This window comes from Microtus oregoni, unplaced genomic scaffold, assembly GCF_018167655.1.
Source record: "Microtus oregoni isolate MIOR12 unplaced genomic scaffold, Mior012 000183F_ref0000375, whole genome shotgun sequence".
Lineage (NCBI taxonomy): Eukaryota > Metazoa > Chordata > Mammalia > Rodentia > Cricetidae > Microtus > Microtus oregoni.
In genome coordinates this window covers 409,116-424,979 of record NW_024544841.1, presented here as the reverse complement: position 1 = coordinate 424,979, position 15,864 = coordinate 409,116, and the positions used below count along the sequence as shown (strand labels likewise).

At 50.3% G+C, this 15,864-nt stretch overlaps 1 protein-coding gene across 1 annotated transcript; it reads left to right on the top strand.

Annotated features, from left to right (window-relative positions):
• Window positions 1-800: 800 nt before the first annotated feature.
• Lrrc75b (leucine rich repeat containing 75B) lies at window positions 801-12,220 on the top strand. Its single transcript, XM_041647527.1, has 4 exons — window positions 801-1,014; window positions 3,760-3,888; window positions 5,066-5,166; window positions 6,944-12,220. The coding sequence occupies exons 1-4, from the start codon at window positions 838-840 to the stop codon at window positions 7,467-7,469; spliced, it is 933 nt and encodes a 310-aa protein (XP_041503461.1). The 5' UTR covers window positions 801-837; the 3' UTR covers window positions 7,470-12,220.
• The last annotated feature ends 3,644 nt before the right edge of the window (window positions 12,221-15,864 follow it).

Genomic DNA, 15,864 nt, shown 5'->3' with positions numbered 1-15,864 from the left:
CTGCACTTATTTCAACTAGGCTTGCACACTCGCCCAGCCGGGTATCCCAGACTCAGGCTGGACACGTTCCTTAATTAGGGGTAGGGGTGGGGGCGGAGGCTAGAATGCAGAGCCATAAATGCCCCCTCCTACGTATATATAATGTGAGACGCTAAGAACTGGGTCTAGGTAGGGCTGCCAGGCTTCCAACAGGGTCTATTAAGGAAACCCCCTCTAGAGCTAGAGCCAGGGACCCCCAGCACGCACCACCATCCCCTTTTGTTAGGCAGAAAAGGTACAACTAGGAACATATGACAGGGCCTAGAGCTGGGCTTCGCCTGTTCATCGCTCAGGCATGAGGGTCAGAGGAAGCCAACCATGCTCAACCTGCACAGGCCTGTCTCTGTCCCCCTCAAAGCAGGAAATGTCATTCGGGATTTGCCAAGGCTGGTAACATCCACACAGGGTGGACAGATACACTTGCTCGCAGGGACGATTCCTGAAGACGGGTGCTGGGATTGCCTAAAGCACCCTCACCCGCCTCAAGCACTTTTTGTACGGTCGGTCTACCATTCCCCCAGTCAGTCAGCACTGATTGAGAGGTGCCAAATGCCACCTCGTCCCCAGCATTTCCCCTGGCTGCCTCAGAAAAGAACTTCAACGCCAGGTCCCTCGCGGGCGGGGCCCTCGACAGGGAAACCTCTGCCAAAGAGGAGTGATCCTGGGCTCCACGCTGGCGGCCAGTGCCTGGGCGCGCAGCCGTAGACCCGGCGCTGCCCACCCCGCGCATCCCGGGCGGGGCGCGGCCGCAGATAGCCCGCCTCCCTTCCACCGTCTCGGCGCCCGCCCGCAGCGGCCATGGGGGCGCGGCTGGGGAGACGGGCAAGGGCAGCGGCCGGCTCTGATGCCCCTGCGGCAGAGGGCTCCGGGCCCGCTCCCTACGAGCGCCGGGTGCGCTGGCTGCGAGAGATCCAGTCCACGCTCCGTGAGCGGCGACCAGAGCGCGCTCGGCAGCTGCTGCGCCTCCTGCGCCAGGCGAGAGGAGCGGGATAGCCCGGGTTGGGGGGGGGGGGGGGGGTCAGGGCGGAGCCGGGGCTACGAGCTTCGGGGGCGGGTGGGTTCCTAGCGTGCATAGTGGGTTTTGCAGATGTTTAGGTTCTTGCATGGAGGGTGGGCGCGGATGAAAGGGAGGGCCAGGTGGGGCTAGGGGATTGCTTGCCAAAGATGGGGCTGGCACGTTGGGGCACTGGGATTTGAAGTCTGGTGTGTTGTGTGTGTTGAGGGACCACCAGCCTGGAGCTAAGAGCCTGCATTTGGACCTCCTCAAGAGTTGGAGTGGGTGAGGGCAGGGGCATCTCATGCGGAAGGACAATGGGAAGAGCGCAGCTCCCCATCCTGCAGGAAGAAAGGAAGCACGGAATCAGAGAGAAAGGGTCCTGGGAGGCACAGACATCATGACAGCCCAGACAAAGCCACGGCGCACGCACCACCCATTCTAACAGGCAGCATGAACCCCTGAGAATCCACAACCACATTTGTACATGACAATACCACATCTGGGCCCCTGGGAGACACATTTGGTACCCTAGCCAGAGATCCTGAGTCTGGAGTTGCCCTAGGTGACAGGGATGCCTATTCCAGCACTTCCCCTGGGCACAACACTTTCCATTCAGCCTCCTCACCCCCTGCAGTAGCTGCTGCCCCCACCATGAAGGTAGATGCTTAGAGCTGGAGAAACTGAGAGAAGTGATGAGCCAGGACCCAGACGGAAAACTGAGAGACAGTGTCTAGGGACGTTGCTTAGAGAGGACTGAGCTCTATCGATCTTATCACAAGAAAGGGAGGAAGGAAGGAAGGAAGGAAGGAAGGAAGGATAAACTAGGCATGGTGGTCCAGGCCTGTATTCCCAGCACTTGGGAGATGGAGGCAGGAGATCAGGAGTTCAAGGTCAACCTCAGCTACGTAGCAAGTTCAGAACCAACCTATAATGAGAGGAGAGGAGAAGAGAGGAGAGGATGAGGAAAGAGAGAGGGAGAGAGAGGAGGGGAGAGAGGGAGAGAGGAGAGAAGAGAGAGAGAATCTCAGAGATAATCCAGGGACACTTCCAACCCCGCTCTTCTGCCACCTCTGAGTGTCCTCTCTGTAGACTCAGCAGTCTGGTAAAGTGGGGCTGTCACTTTAAGAGACACTGACCAGGCCAGTGGAAGGTAGGCTGCTGCCTGGGGCTCTGTCTGGGTCTGTCCATATTCCAAGCCTCCTTCCTTCTGGATCCTCCCACTAGCTGGCATCTGTGGCTTGAACCATATTGAAAATACAAACAGGAGAGCAACTGCCAAGCAGCAGCCAGCCAGGCATATTGCCTAGAAATACAGATCACTATCTGGGATGGTGGAGCCCAAGGCACCAGCTTGCGGTTTCCCTGGAAGCATCTGGGAGTGAACCAACCTCAGAGAGCAACCTAGTCCCCTCCTTGTATCCTAGAAGTTGAGATTTGAGGTGTATCCAGGACCCTATCCTGTTCCATAACCTGCAGGAACTCTGTAATTGTGGCCCATTGTGTTCCTGCTGCCTGGTCTGACTTCCCGTGTGCTCAGGACAGCACTGGGCATATCCTTCTCTGGCTTAGGGGTGAGAGGATGGCACATGGAGGTTGGGTGCTTGTAGGCCACCTGCATGTTCTCTAAAACACCCTTTGTGTGCATGCCTTTAATCTCAGTATACAGGAGGCTGAGACAGGGAGGTCTCTGAGTCCCAAACCAACCTGGAATGTATAGCAAGTTCCCGGCCAGTCAGGCCTATACAGTAAGGCCCTGTCTTGAAAAATAAAAGCAAATCAAGATGCTGGGCCTTCCATCAGACCTGTAGGTGTAGACTGGAGAAGGCTGAGGGATGAAGGACCAGGGCCCTGACCCCGAGGTCTGGTTGGAGAGAAGAAGCCCAGGAAGTTGGGGAGGGTGTGGTGGCCAAGTCCAGAGAGCCATGACTCTGCAGATTCTGTAGTTTCTGGTGGCATGGCTCCTATTAGCCCTCACCAACAGAACGAAGGGTAAAGATCACGTGTGTTTCACAGAGTGACCCGGCTAGGCCAGGGATGCACGTGGAAGGCTGGGAGCCCTGAGCAAAGGTGACTAGGTATGAAGTCTGAAGCTTGGCAGCAGCAAAGGGAAAACAGAGATTCACTTGATGACTGGGATAGAGGGAAAGGACGCTAGGTGAGTCCTACAGGGATGGACAGGGACATAAGGCCAGCAAATGAGCAAGCTGAGTTTGAGCTGCTTTGGGGAACGTGATCTAGGGAAGAGGCTGACTCCCAGAGGAAAAAGATTTCAAGAGACCTTGGGGATAGGAGGGAAACAAGGGCCCAAAGGGAATGCTAGAAACATTGGCATTCAAGGCTATTAGAGGAGTAAGAGATATCACAAGACATTACACACCCAACAACTAGCCTGAATAACCCGATTATCACACACACACACACATACATACACACAAATACATATACATACATACACATACACACATATGCATATATACACATACATACATATATAAACATACACATACATGCACCCATACACACATACACACCCCTCGAGGCCATACTATGGCCCCTCTTTCTCTAGACACTTGACTGCCACCATATGTTGAGAAATTCCAGGAAACTGGAGGAGAGGGGATGGTTAGAAGCTTGGAAACCAGCGAGGGCTATGTCTTCTGGCTGGCTGGGAGAAGGAAAGCCCTAACTCCCAGCTTATTCAACCATCACTTCACCACCCCTAGGACCTGGGCCTTGAAGGGAACCTCCTCACTGACATCCTCTACAGGAACGTGGCTTTGCTTAACCTGGTGGACCCCATCTCCCATGACTTGCTGGTGAACCTGGCCCGGGACCTGCAGTGCCCCAAGAAGGTGAGGTCAGCAGGCATAGGCCTGGGGGAACTTGGGTTCTCATGCTCACTTAGACCTGAGGCTAGTCTTCAAGAGCAGCTTCAGGAGCAGGTCTGAGCTGTTTTGTTGAGTCCTAAAGCCGGGCTCTTAGGTAGACCTGTTTCCCACTGGCAGTGCTGCGTGCCCCACCTGAGCAGAAGACCCATAGGAACACAGAACACAGCCTGTCTTGATGCTTCCACTATCAGAACCATATATCCTTGTTCCCGAATCAGAAGAGAGATGCCGTCGGCTGAGGCCCCTGGCCTCTATCCTACTTGGACACCTTTGGGGGCTGGGTGTTCACTCGATCTCTTCCACTGCTACTTGGGTCACAAACAAGCCACCTGCAGCCTCTACCTCCTTGGTCCCTGTTCTGACAACACCTGCAGATGTCCCACATCTGCACTGGCCTGTAGGTCTGTCTGTGGTCAGCCATGAGTCCCCAAGAATCTTAAACACAGTGAACTACCCCCAACATGAAATAAGGGGTCCACTGTAGGTTCTGTAAGCTCTGAGACCCACATCGGTGCTCAGCTGGCTAGCTCACAGCCATCCCAGTAGCCACCTAACTGACTGTGTGTTGCAAGTTCTGTGGGCTGCTTATAGTATAAAAGACTGTTCTAGGTAATAGCACATACTCAGTGCCAGCTGTGTGGAAAGCACACCTTGTGTGCCCCAAGCTGGGCCTCTTTGGGGATACAAGTAGGACCAAGAGAAACATCAAGCCCCGGCCCGGTCAGCCCAGACCCAGGCCCCAAGGGCACAGCGCAGCTTGGAGAATGAGGGGGAGAACGTGCTGACCTGGCTGGTTCCTATTCTCTGGGACTGGCGTCTCTGGAATAGGGCTCCCTCAAGGGGCTTGGTCTGGCCTCTTCCTTGTGGCAAGTCCCCTGTGGGTGTTGAGGGTGGCAAGCTGCTGGTTGATAGCTTGAGCTACTGGCCTTAGGCCTGAGGACTGGGAACAAGGGCCCATTGTCTGGGCTTCCTCCCTCCCTCTGGGCACTGCGGGCCTCAGACTAGCCTGTCCAATTCCCAGCAGGCAGCCTTTCTTGGCTGAGTGCCAGGTTTACAGCCTGGGCGGAATGGAGGGGGTTCAGGCTCATCTTCATTATGACGGTGTGTGTGCATGTGTGTGTCCTCTCCCCCATCCCTGTAGGACCATGAGCCCTGGAAGTCCTCCGATAAGATCTGTCGGCAGCTCATCTACCACCTCACTCCTCACTCCAAGCGAAAGCCCCACCGGAAAACCCAGAACAGGTAAGGAGAGCCCAACTACACAGCCCTGGCAGTCTTTCAGGGCCCCTTCTCTGAAATCTCATTCTGTGGCTCCCTTGCCCTCATCTACATTAAGGCTCCAGCTCTGACAACCACGTGGTCCACAGCCCCAGATGCCCCTAAGCCAAGCTGCACGCTCCACATGAAATGCTTTCCATTTTTTCCAGGACTGTGACACTTCCTGCCATTCCCTGGCCCCTTTATCCCCTGTCCCTTTTCAGGACCTGTGCTTCCCTGGGCCCCAGGTGCTCAGGTAAAATCTTCATGAGGACAGATTCTGAGCCTCCCTTTTCACACAGAGTTAGGAGAGGGAAAGGAGCATGCCCAAGGCCGTTTCCTCCCTGATTACCCTGCAGCCCTTTGGGAGCTCATCCGCTCCAGGCTTCCTGATGCAGAGACCTCCACAGCCTCTTGATAGCGTACTCTGTGTGTGGTCCCCTTTTAGGGACCTCATGACACAGTCGCAGCCCAGAACCAAAGGTCTAGAACCACAGCTGGGAGTTGACCCGACCTCTATCCCCCACCCTGTGACCCAAGGTGAACCCGGAACCCACGAGACCGCTTCCTGCTCTAGCAGATGGGGCCCTAGTGATTCTCTCGCTGACCTTAGTAACCTGCCACCCAAAGCAGTCCTGTCTTCCTATAGGGCTGTGGATAAAGAGTAGGAGAGAAAGCGAAAATGTGCCCTCCCCCAGTCTCTAAGTTCCTCTTTCAGCTTAACGCAGGGAGGCCTCCCCTAGCAACCCCTGAGCCCACATCATCTCCTTCCTCCCCCTTCACTATCCTGGGCCTGTCCCATCTCAGGGCCCCAAACACTGAGAGGACTAGAATGATCCCATATCCACTCACGGCGAAGGTTTTCCTTCTCCTAAAGGATGCTGCTTCTAGAGCGGCACAGGAAAGAGGGTGTAGGTTTGGGGAGCTGGAGAGATGGGTGGCTCTGCGGTTAAAAGCACCACCTGCTCTCCTGAGTGACCCGGGTTCAATTTCCAGCACCCACAGGACAGTTCACAAGTGTCTGTAACTTCAGTTCTAGAGGACCCGACACCCTCACACAGACATACATGCAGGCAACACACCAATGTAAAGTAAAATAAATCTTAAAATAAAAGTTACAAAAGTATAGTCTCAGGGATCAGAGCACCAGGATTTAGAGCCCTGGTCTCCACTTGGTGATGCACAGCCAAGGGGTCTTTTTTCACTTCTTAGTTCCCCTGTAGAATGGGCCATCACTTATACACCCTTGAGCTGTCTTGAAAATAAATAATATTAACAGATACAAGAAGCACAATAATAACAGTTTGCATATAGACCCTTGATCATGTATGCAATCCTCATCACAACCCAAACTGAGCTCAGGAAGATTCCCAGCATTGCCTTTAGCCACCAACTTAATATCTTAAAAATGGCTTCCTTATTTTTATTCTTTAAGTGTATGAGGACTTTCCCTGCATGCACGTTTGGGCACTGTGCATGTACTTGGTGCCTGAAGGGGCCAGAGGGTGTAACTTGTAACTACAGTCACAGATAGTTGTTAAGCCATGGTGTGGGTGCTAGGAACTGAACTTGGGCCTTCTGAAGGAGCAGCAAGTCCTCTTGACAGCTGAGCCATCTCTCCAGCCCCAGAAGTGGCATTTTAAGCCAGGCTTTGCCAGGTCGGAGGACCTAGGTAGCCCTTGGTGGACAGTAATGTGTGGCGGCTGGGGTTCTGCCTGGGCCTGGGCTCTGGCTCAGTGCACCCACCTGCATCCTCTCATAGCCTCAAGAGCGGCCTCCAGAAGACTCTGCTGGCAGGGGAGACAGTGGACCTTTCTGGTATCCCTCTGTCCGCCCGGGATGTACAGCACATAACCCGCTACCTGAGCAGCCACGGTGTTGAGCTGGTGGTCTTAGACCTGAGCTTCACGGAGCTGAGCGATGAGCTGCTGCACCTGTTGCTGCCCAGCCTCTGGGCTCTGCCCCGCCTCACCCAGCTGCTGCTCAATGGCAACCGACTGACTAGGGCTGCAGCGCGCGAACTCACGGAGGCTATCAAGGACACCGCCAAGTTCCCCGTGTTGGCCTGGGTCGATCTGGGTAACAACGTGGACGTGTCTTCACTTCCCCAGCCCCTGCTGGTTGGCCTGCGGCGGCGACTCAGTCAGCACACCTCACTCCCCACCATCTATGAGGGTCTGGACTTCGAGCCTGGGGGCGGCACGGCTGGGACCACAGCGGCTGTCTCCACCTGGGGCTCTGCAGCGAATGAGCCAGGACTAGAGCCGCAGGGTTGTTGTGCTAGGTGACTAACTGGTCTGCTTCATTGGTACTGACTGAGGTCTTTTAAGAATGAGGTCCTGGGGACTCACGATGTCCCACAGAGAGACAGTGCAAATACTCAACTTGGGGTGAAGTGGGTGGAAGAAGGGTTTTATGGGAGACAAGCCAGCCAGCCCAGGCTAGGGCTTCACCGCACCGAGCAAAGAGGGGACCCAGCACCCACAGCCCAGACCTTCCAAGAAAGGATGCTATCGATCCCTTACCTCAGGCTTCTTCCACTGCAGACTTCAGACTGCTGAGCTCCAGGCTTACTGCAGAGGTAGGAAAACCCCACCCGCCCGGAGTGGGTGGATCACAGCCGTGCTGATGTCCCTTTAGCGCTCACTGGCAGGGCGCCATGGAAACCAAGGTGTAGCGGTCATGAATTCAATGGTGTGGACTCAGGAGTGCGAGGAGGCATGATGTCTGTGCAGCATTTGAGCTCTCTACGTTTGGGGGCTTCAGGGGAGCAGGCTGGGAGTCACAGACAGGCAGAGCTCTGCACGGAGCCCCACAGCAAGTACAATCAGGGCCCCTCAGTGTGCGCTGGGCTAGGGACAAGGCTTCACACAGCAAAGGCAAGGCCACAGGGGTTCTGAGGGGGTGACTCTGGGTTTGTCTCCCCAGCTCTAGTCTCTAGGCTTCCTGTACAGGGTGAGGAGATCTGGCTGACTGGAGATGAGCTGTAGTGTTTCCTTTAGTTCTGGGGTCACACAGCATGTAAGGGGTGGAAGTGGGTCCAGTTAGCATCAGGAGTTCTCAGGGGGGCAGAACAGACCTAAGGGTCTCTCTATAGAGAGTTGCTATCATCCTTTCTCAAATCCCTCAAGGAGGATTCTCAACTAGAAACATGATGTCTGACTGCTCTCACTGCTCTGTTTAAGAGACTAGAGGTTTTAGCTCAAGCAGTAGAGAGGCAGAACATGTGGGGAAGGGACTCAGAGAAGCCGTGGGTGGGGAAACCAGTGGCCTAAGGCCTCTGTGTAGAGCCAAGACTTAAGGCCTGGTGGCAGTGGAGGGCAGCCTCAGCGTTAAGGTAAAGGCTTGGAGTTGGAGGCTCACCCTGGACCCATGTGCCCAGAGCCCACTAGCTCTGACTCCCCCACCTCACTGTCTGTCTCCAAGTGGACTATGGACCGTATTTAGCTCCCCCAAAAAACACCAGTTCCAGCACATCCCCAGATCAGCGGCCAAGAAGGGAGAGGGCTGGATTACATCAGCTCCCAGGCCTGGCACGGAGGTCCGAGGAGGAAAAGGATTTCACTTCATGCTCCACAGCTTTAGACACTGCCTACCAAGGGGCAGTGAGGAGAGCCCAGGGCCTCAGGCTCCGCTCTGCACGCGCTGGAGGACCTGGCTAGGTCCTTGGCTTCTTTGGGCCTGGGACCCAACATCCCCCTCTCTGTTAAACAGAGCTTGCTGCCCTGGATCCTGGCACTCAGTGCTTCATCTAGAAGTACTACTCCGGCCTCCGCCCCTCCCACCCACCATCCCCCGACCCCCCTCGTCGCACTTGTTTTACAGACATGGCTTGGAGTTATAGAACTTTCCCTGTGCCTTACACACCCAGGACAAGGAGCCAGGCAAAGCCGAGTGGGGAGTCTGGGTCAGTGGAGAAGGAAGGGAGGGCCAGCTTTGGGCCTAGCAGACTGATAACTCCATCACATGCTCAGGCAGCTGAGTTCTCCCTGTAATTCCTTGCTGCAGGAAATCGGTGCTCAGGGGCTCCCCTGGCCTTCCTACTCTCTGCCCACAGCTGGTCTGAAGCCAGCTCACAAACCTTTAGGTATCACCGTGCGGCGAGGTTCCTCCTAGGATGATGTGTGAGGGGCGGAGCCAGGTGTCCCGGCAGCTTCCAGGCAAGTCCAGGTGGCAGCAGATGGTCTCAATGTCTCCACCTTTTGGAGGCATGTGACGCAATAGCCGAACCAGATCCTGAGAGAGCTTAGGAGCTGTGGGCGAAGTTGGCCTTGCTGCGACGCAAGTGGTCCTGGCTCATCACGGAGTTCTCATGACTACCAGCGGGGAGATTCCATGGGCAGGGACAGAGATTTCCAGAAGTGAGGGAGGGCTGTGTCTTGTCTTTGTGCGACTGTAACAGAACACCACATCCTGGTAACTTATAAACAACAGGAGTTTATTTAGCTCATGGTTCCAAAGGCTGAGGAGTCAGACGGAAGGGCTACATCTGGCGAGGGCTTTCTTGCTGTGTCATTATATGGATCACAGGCCAAGAGAGTGTGAAAGGAGCCCCGATGTGACAATAAGGACTTCCCTGAGTGAGGGCAGAGTCCTGCTGACCTAATCACTCTTTAAATCACATCTCCTACCTGTTGGGCTTCAGTGCATGCGCTCTGAGGGAGGCCTTCAAGCCTGTAGTATGCTTCCCTCTGTGGCGTGGTGGTGAGGAGAGCATCGGCCAGGAGAGAAGGAAGCAGGTGGGGCCTTGCTCTGGTGCCCACTTGGGAGACATACAAATCCACCCATGGTCCAGACCCATCACTTCTATCAGGGTGGTCCATTTGGGAACTAAGTACAAACTCCTCCTTGTCCTACTGAAGTGAGGAAGAAATGAGGTTTGAAAAGAGTGTGCCATGTGAGAGGAATGGGTCAGCATGCTGTAGTATCAATAAGTTCACCCAGGTGCTTTGTGTGGTGAGGTTTGGCAAGATATAGGCTGAAAACACATCAATCATCTGTCTGTCTATCTGCTATCATCTATCATCTGTCTACTATCACCTATGTATGTATCTATCTAATCTATTATCTACATCTATATATCTATTATCTGTGTAGTATGTATGTATGTATGTATGTATGTATCTATCTATCTATCTATCTATCTATCTATCTATCTATCTATCTTAGCCCTGAGAATTGGCCTCTAGCCCTGAGCACACTTTTTCACTGCACTGAATCCCAGTTCTCCATTTATTTACTTACTTACTTAGCCATAGTCTTGAGATGTGGCCTACGCTGGGATTGAACTGTCAATCATCCTGCTTCCACCTTCTGAGTGCTGGAACCGCAAGCTTGTGCCACTGTGTCTAGCAGGGTCTTTCTGGGAACCCAGAATCACAGGCAGCAGGTCCCTGTTGCACCGAGGTTTTTCTCTGGGTGGAAAAGGAAAGCACACTTGGCCTGGGAGATAGCTGCCAGTCGCCACTGCCACTACTGCCATCTCCACCAACAGAAGCCTCCAGTGTTTTCTTCCCAGATGCATACTTTTTGTTTTTTGAAAACAGTATTTAAAAAGCAAGCTGTTATGAGTGGGGTGGGGCGGCACATGCCTGTAGGCCACCCTCGGCTGTATCGTAACTATCCGTAATTGCAACATGATAAAGCAAACACACTGGGACAAGTTTAAAGCGTGCAGCACAGTTTTATCATATTTACATGTTTGTGAAAAACATGGCAGTAAATGTGTCTGTCACCCCACGCTTGCTGTGTTCCCTGCTGACTCACTTCCTTCCAACCCTACCTCTCAAAAACCATTGGTCTGTCTGCCCCAACAATTAGTTTCCAGTTTCCAGATTTAGACCAGTCCATGGGATCATACAAATGTACCATATATACACATACCATATATACATATATACATATACACTCTATATACATATTTAAAACAGCATAATTATTTTGACACTCACCTATAGTATTGCGTGTATTGAGAATGGCCTTTTGAATAGAATAGTATTTCATGGGTGTAACACAGCTTATCCATGAACCTGTTGACGGATGTTCAGTTGTTTCTAGGTTCTGGCTATGACAGACAAGGCTGCTATGAAAATTCATTACTAGTTGTGGCATGAGCCTTACTTTTCTCTTGTAATTTCTCAAGTAAGCACCCAGGTATGTATATTAATTAGCCTTTCATTGCTATGAGGAAATACCTAAGAAAACAACTCAGAGGAAGGGTTTATTTTGGCTTGTTATTTCAGGGATATCTGTCCATGTTTACTTGGCCCCATGGCCCCATATGCTTGGGCCTGAGAGAAGGCTAAACATGTTCAAGCAAAGCCACTCACTTTGTGGCTGCTAGGAAAAAGATGAGGGCGGGCAGGAGACAAAGATAGACGTTGGGTAACCTTCTTCCTCCAACAACTCATCCAATTCTAAAGCTATTGATGAACAAGTTCACTAATAATCCAGCCAGCTCTGTAGAGCACCCCTATGAATTGAACCATCAGTACATCAGCCTTTAGGGGCTACTGTTCATACCCCAACCATCTAGAGTAGAATGGCCAGGTCACACGGTCTGTGTCTCTAACACTCTGAGACGGTGTCACACTGATTTTTAAGGTCTGTACATAATTTCACAGTCCTGCCAGTAGTGTGCAGGATTTCAGGTTACTTACTGAAAACATTGATAATTATTAGTGTGGTGTGTAGGGCCGGGGGAGTACACGTTCCAAGGTACACATGGGGGAGAGTCGAGAGACAACTATACAGACTTAGTTTTCTCCTTCCTTATCTACATGGGCTCTGGGAATTGAACTCAGATTACCAGCTTGCACAGCGAGAGCCTTTACCCACTGAGCCATCTTGCTGGTCCTATGGTTTTTAATTTAATTTCACTATTGTCTGAGAATGCAGTGTGGCTCTGGAGCGTTGGAATTTTTTGATTAGTTTTATAGCTCATCATATGACCAATATTGGCAAATGTGTGTTTGTAAAGAATGTATATTCCATTGCTCCTGGGTGTAGGTATTGATTAAAGCCAGGGTGGTTGATAGTATTGTTTAAGTCTATACTATGCTTGCTGATTTTCTCCTTGTTTGTCTTCTCTGCTGAGAGGGAACACCGTCGTCTCTGACTGTAATTATGGGTTGGCCTATTTCTTACTGATGTCTTACCACTTTTTTTCTTTGTATGTTCTGAAGATTTGTTATTAGGAGCATAAATGCTTAAGTCTGCCACAGATCCTTGATTAATTGCCCTGCTATCATCATGAAAGGACTGTTATCATAATTGGGCAATAATTCCTTCTTCTGAATGTGCTTGACTGATATTAGTCACACGATGCTTAACAGTCAAAGCTAGATTATTATTAGTGGCTAGGCTTTATGTCAACTTGATACAAGCTAGAGTCATTTTGGAAGAGGGAATCAGTTAAGAAAATGTGCCCACCAGACTGGCCTATACACAAGACTGTGGTACATTTTGTTAATTTGTGATTGAAGGGGGTGAGCCCAACTCATGATGGATGGGGCCACCCCTGGGCTGGTGGTCCTGGGTTCTATAAGAAAGCAGGCTGAGCAAGAAATGAAGAGGAAGCCAGTAAGCCGCACCCTCCACAGCCTCTGCGTCAGCTCCTGCCTCCAGATTCCTGTCCTAATCGAGTTCCTGTCCTGACTCCCTTCAGTGATGGACTGTGATGTGGAACTGTAAGCTAAGATGAATAAACGCTTTCTTCTCCAAGTTGCTTTTGGTTGTGAAGTTTTAGCACAGCAAGAGAAACCCTAATTAGCACAGATAGTATATATGCTTCTCCATCTTTTTATTTTTGTTACTTTTAATTGTGTGTGTGTGTGTGTGTATGTGTGTGTGTGTTATTGGATCCCTTGAAGATCTAGTTACAGGTGACTGTAACCCACCGAATGTGGGCACTGGGAAGTGAACTCAGGTCCTCTGCAAGAGTGCTCTTAAACACTGAGGCATCTCTGGCCTTCCCCAGCCTCTTTTCATCCTTTTTATCTTTAATATGTAAAGGTTTTTCTTACAATATATTTTGATCATATCCTTCCCCTCCTCAACTCCTCCCAGATACTCTCTGCCTTCCTACATACTTAAGCTCATGTTCTTTCTTTCTAAAAACAAAAATAAAAATTTGAAACAAATAAATTAAGTTTAAAAAAAAAAACAACAAAATGAAACGAAAGGCACCCCCTCGCCAACACGCAGTTACAGCCTGTCCTGGATTGTGGTTGACAGACTGACTCAGTGACACTCCACTGGAGAAAACGATCATTTCCCAGAAGGCAGCAGCTGCACATAACTTCCTGGCCAGGGCGGGACTGTTTATCTACCTCCTTTCTCCGGGCTGAACCTGCACAGGTCCTGTGCATGCTGTCACAGTCTCTGAGCTAATCAGTCCTGCTGGATCTGAGACACTGTTTCCTTGGGGTCATCCACCATTTCTGGTACCTACAGTCTCCCACTCTTCTCTACAGCTCCCTGAGCCTTGATAGAAGGGGTTTGGCAAAGACATCCCACTTAGGACTGAGTGCTCCCAAGTTTCTCAGTTTCTGCACCTGGTTCAGTGGTGGGTCCCTGTGCTAATCGCCATCCACTGAAAAGAGAAAGCTCTCTGATGAGGGCTGAGTGATGCCCTGATCTATGGGCGTAATAACGTGTCAATGGAAGGCACTTGATTGTTATGTTCCTTTAGCAGAGTGACAGTAGGAGCTCTCCTCCTGGAGCGCATGGCCTAGCCAGAGTAACGTGTCGTTAGAAGTTACTTTATTTCTGTGTTCCTTTAGCAGAAAAAGCAAGAGTAAATCTTCTCCTGGCGCTCATAGCCTGTCTAGTCTCAGATTCCTGGTCACTTTAACAGGTATGGCCTCCACTGAGTAGAGTGGGCCAATCAAAAAGTGGTTGGTGACTCCCGTAACATTTGGGCCACTGTCGCACTAGTCAAAGGGGGTTTGTAGCCGGGTGATTTTTTTTTTTTTTATTTTTGAGATGGGGTTTCTCTGCGTAGCCTTGGCCATCTTGGAACTTTCTCTGTAGACCAGGCTGGTCCTGAACTCACTGAGATTACCTGCATCTGCCTCCTGAGTGCTGGGATTAAAGATGTGTGGCAGCAACACTCAGCTATGCAGCTGGGTGATATTGATGATGACTGTTCTTTGTAGAATACCTTCCAGCTCATCTGTAGGGGTGAAGCTTCTAGTTAGGCATCATCTTGTAGGGGCTATCTTCAACCCTTACCATCAGGCTGTAGAAAGTAACCAATAGCCCTGGCAATAGCTTGTAATGTTTGGGGAGGGCGATAGGTGTCCGTGGGACCCTTTTGGCCAGTGACTCAACAAGATTTAACCCATTCCTTTCACCGGAGGCTTTATTTGGCAGCATAAGACACCTAGTTGGAGCCCGGCGGTGGTGGCGCACACCTTTAATCCCAGCACTTGGAAGGCAGATCTCTGTGAGTTTGAGGCCAACCTGGTCTAAAGAGCAAGTTCCAGGACAGACTCCATAACTACACAGAGAAACCCTTTCTCGAAAAACCAAAACAAAAATAAATAAATAGATAGATAGATAAAATGGTGTCTGTCTACTTGGGGCATTGTGTCCCCATTATATAGTGACTTCATTTAATACTTTTCATATATATATATATATATATATATATATATATATATATATATATATATATATGTAGGGTCCCTTGGATACATGCCCAAGAGTAGTACATCTGAATCTTATGGTAGATTAATTTCCAACTTCCTGAGAAACCACCACACTGATTTCCACAGTGGCTGTACAAGGTTGCAGTCCCCATCAATGAATGGCTGTTCCTCTTTCCCCAAATCCTTGCCAGCATGTATCAATATTTTCTAAAATTGATCTTGACCATTCTGACCAGCCAAGATGAAATCTCAAAAGAAGCTTTAATTTACATTTCCCTAAAAGCTAACAATGTTGAACATTAAAAAAAAAAAAAAGCTTCTCACTGAACAATGGTGCCACACATCTTTAATCCCAGAACTTGGCAGGTGAATCTCTTGACTTTGAGGCCCTACTGGTCTGCAGAGAGAGTTTCAGGACATCCAGGGCTACACAGAAAAATCCTGTCTTGAAAAACAGAACAAACAACAACAACAAAAACGTTTCTCAGCCATTTGTATTTCATCTTTTGAGAGCTTCCTGTTTAGCTGTATTTAACATTTTTTAACTGGGTTATTTATCTTGATGGGTTTCTTTTTTTTAGTTCTTTATATACTGTAGACACTAACCCTTTAGCAGACATGCAGTTAATACTCTCTCTCCATTCCTCAGGCTGACACTTGGCTTGAATGATGGTATTTTTTGCTATACAGAAGTTTTTTTCGGCTTCATGAGGCCCCATTTATTAATTGTTGGTCTTGATGCCTTTGCTATTAGTGTCCTATTTGGAAAGTCTTTTTCTATGTCAATGAGTTCAAGACCATCTCCCACTTTCTCTTCTATCAGATTCAGGGTATCTGGTTCTATGTTGAGGTCCTAGATTCATTTGTAGTTGAGTTTTCTGCAGGATGATAGATATGGATCTATTTGCATTCTTGTACATGCAGCTACCCAGTTTGACTAGCACTGTATGTCGAAGATGCCATCTTCTCTCTAGTGTGTATTTTTTTTCTTCTTTCTCAAAACTCATGTCTGTAGGTATGTGGAACTATG

Coding starts and splice junctions, on each gene's coding strand:
- Lrrc75b (XM_041647527.1), top strand. CDS start 838: ATGGGGGCGCGGCTGGGGAGACGGGCAAGGGCAGCGGCCGGCTCTGAT. Junction 3,889..5,065: donor ACCTGCAGTGCCCCAAGAAG/GTGAGGTCAGCA, acceptor CCATCCCTGTAG/GACCATGAGCCCTGGAAGTC. Junction 5,167..6,943: donor CACCGGAAAACCCAGAACAG/GTAAGGAGAGCC, acceptor ATCCTCTCATAG/CCTCAAGAGCGGCCTCCAGA.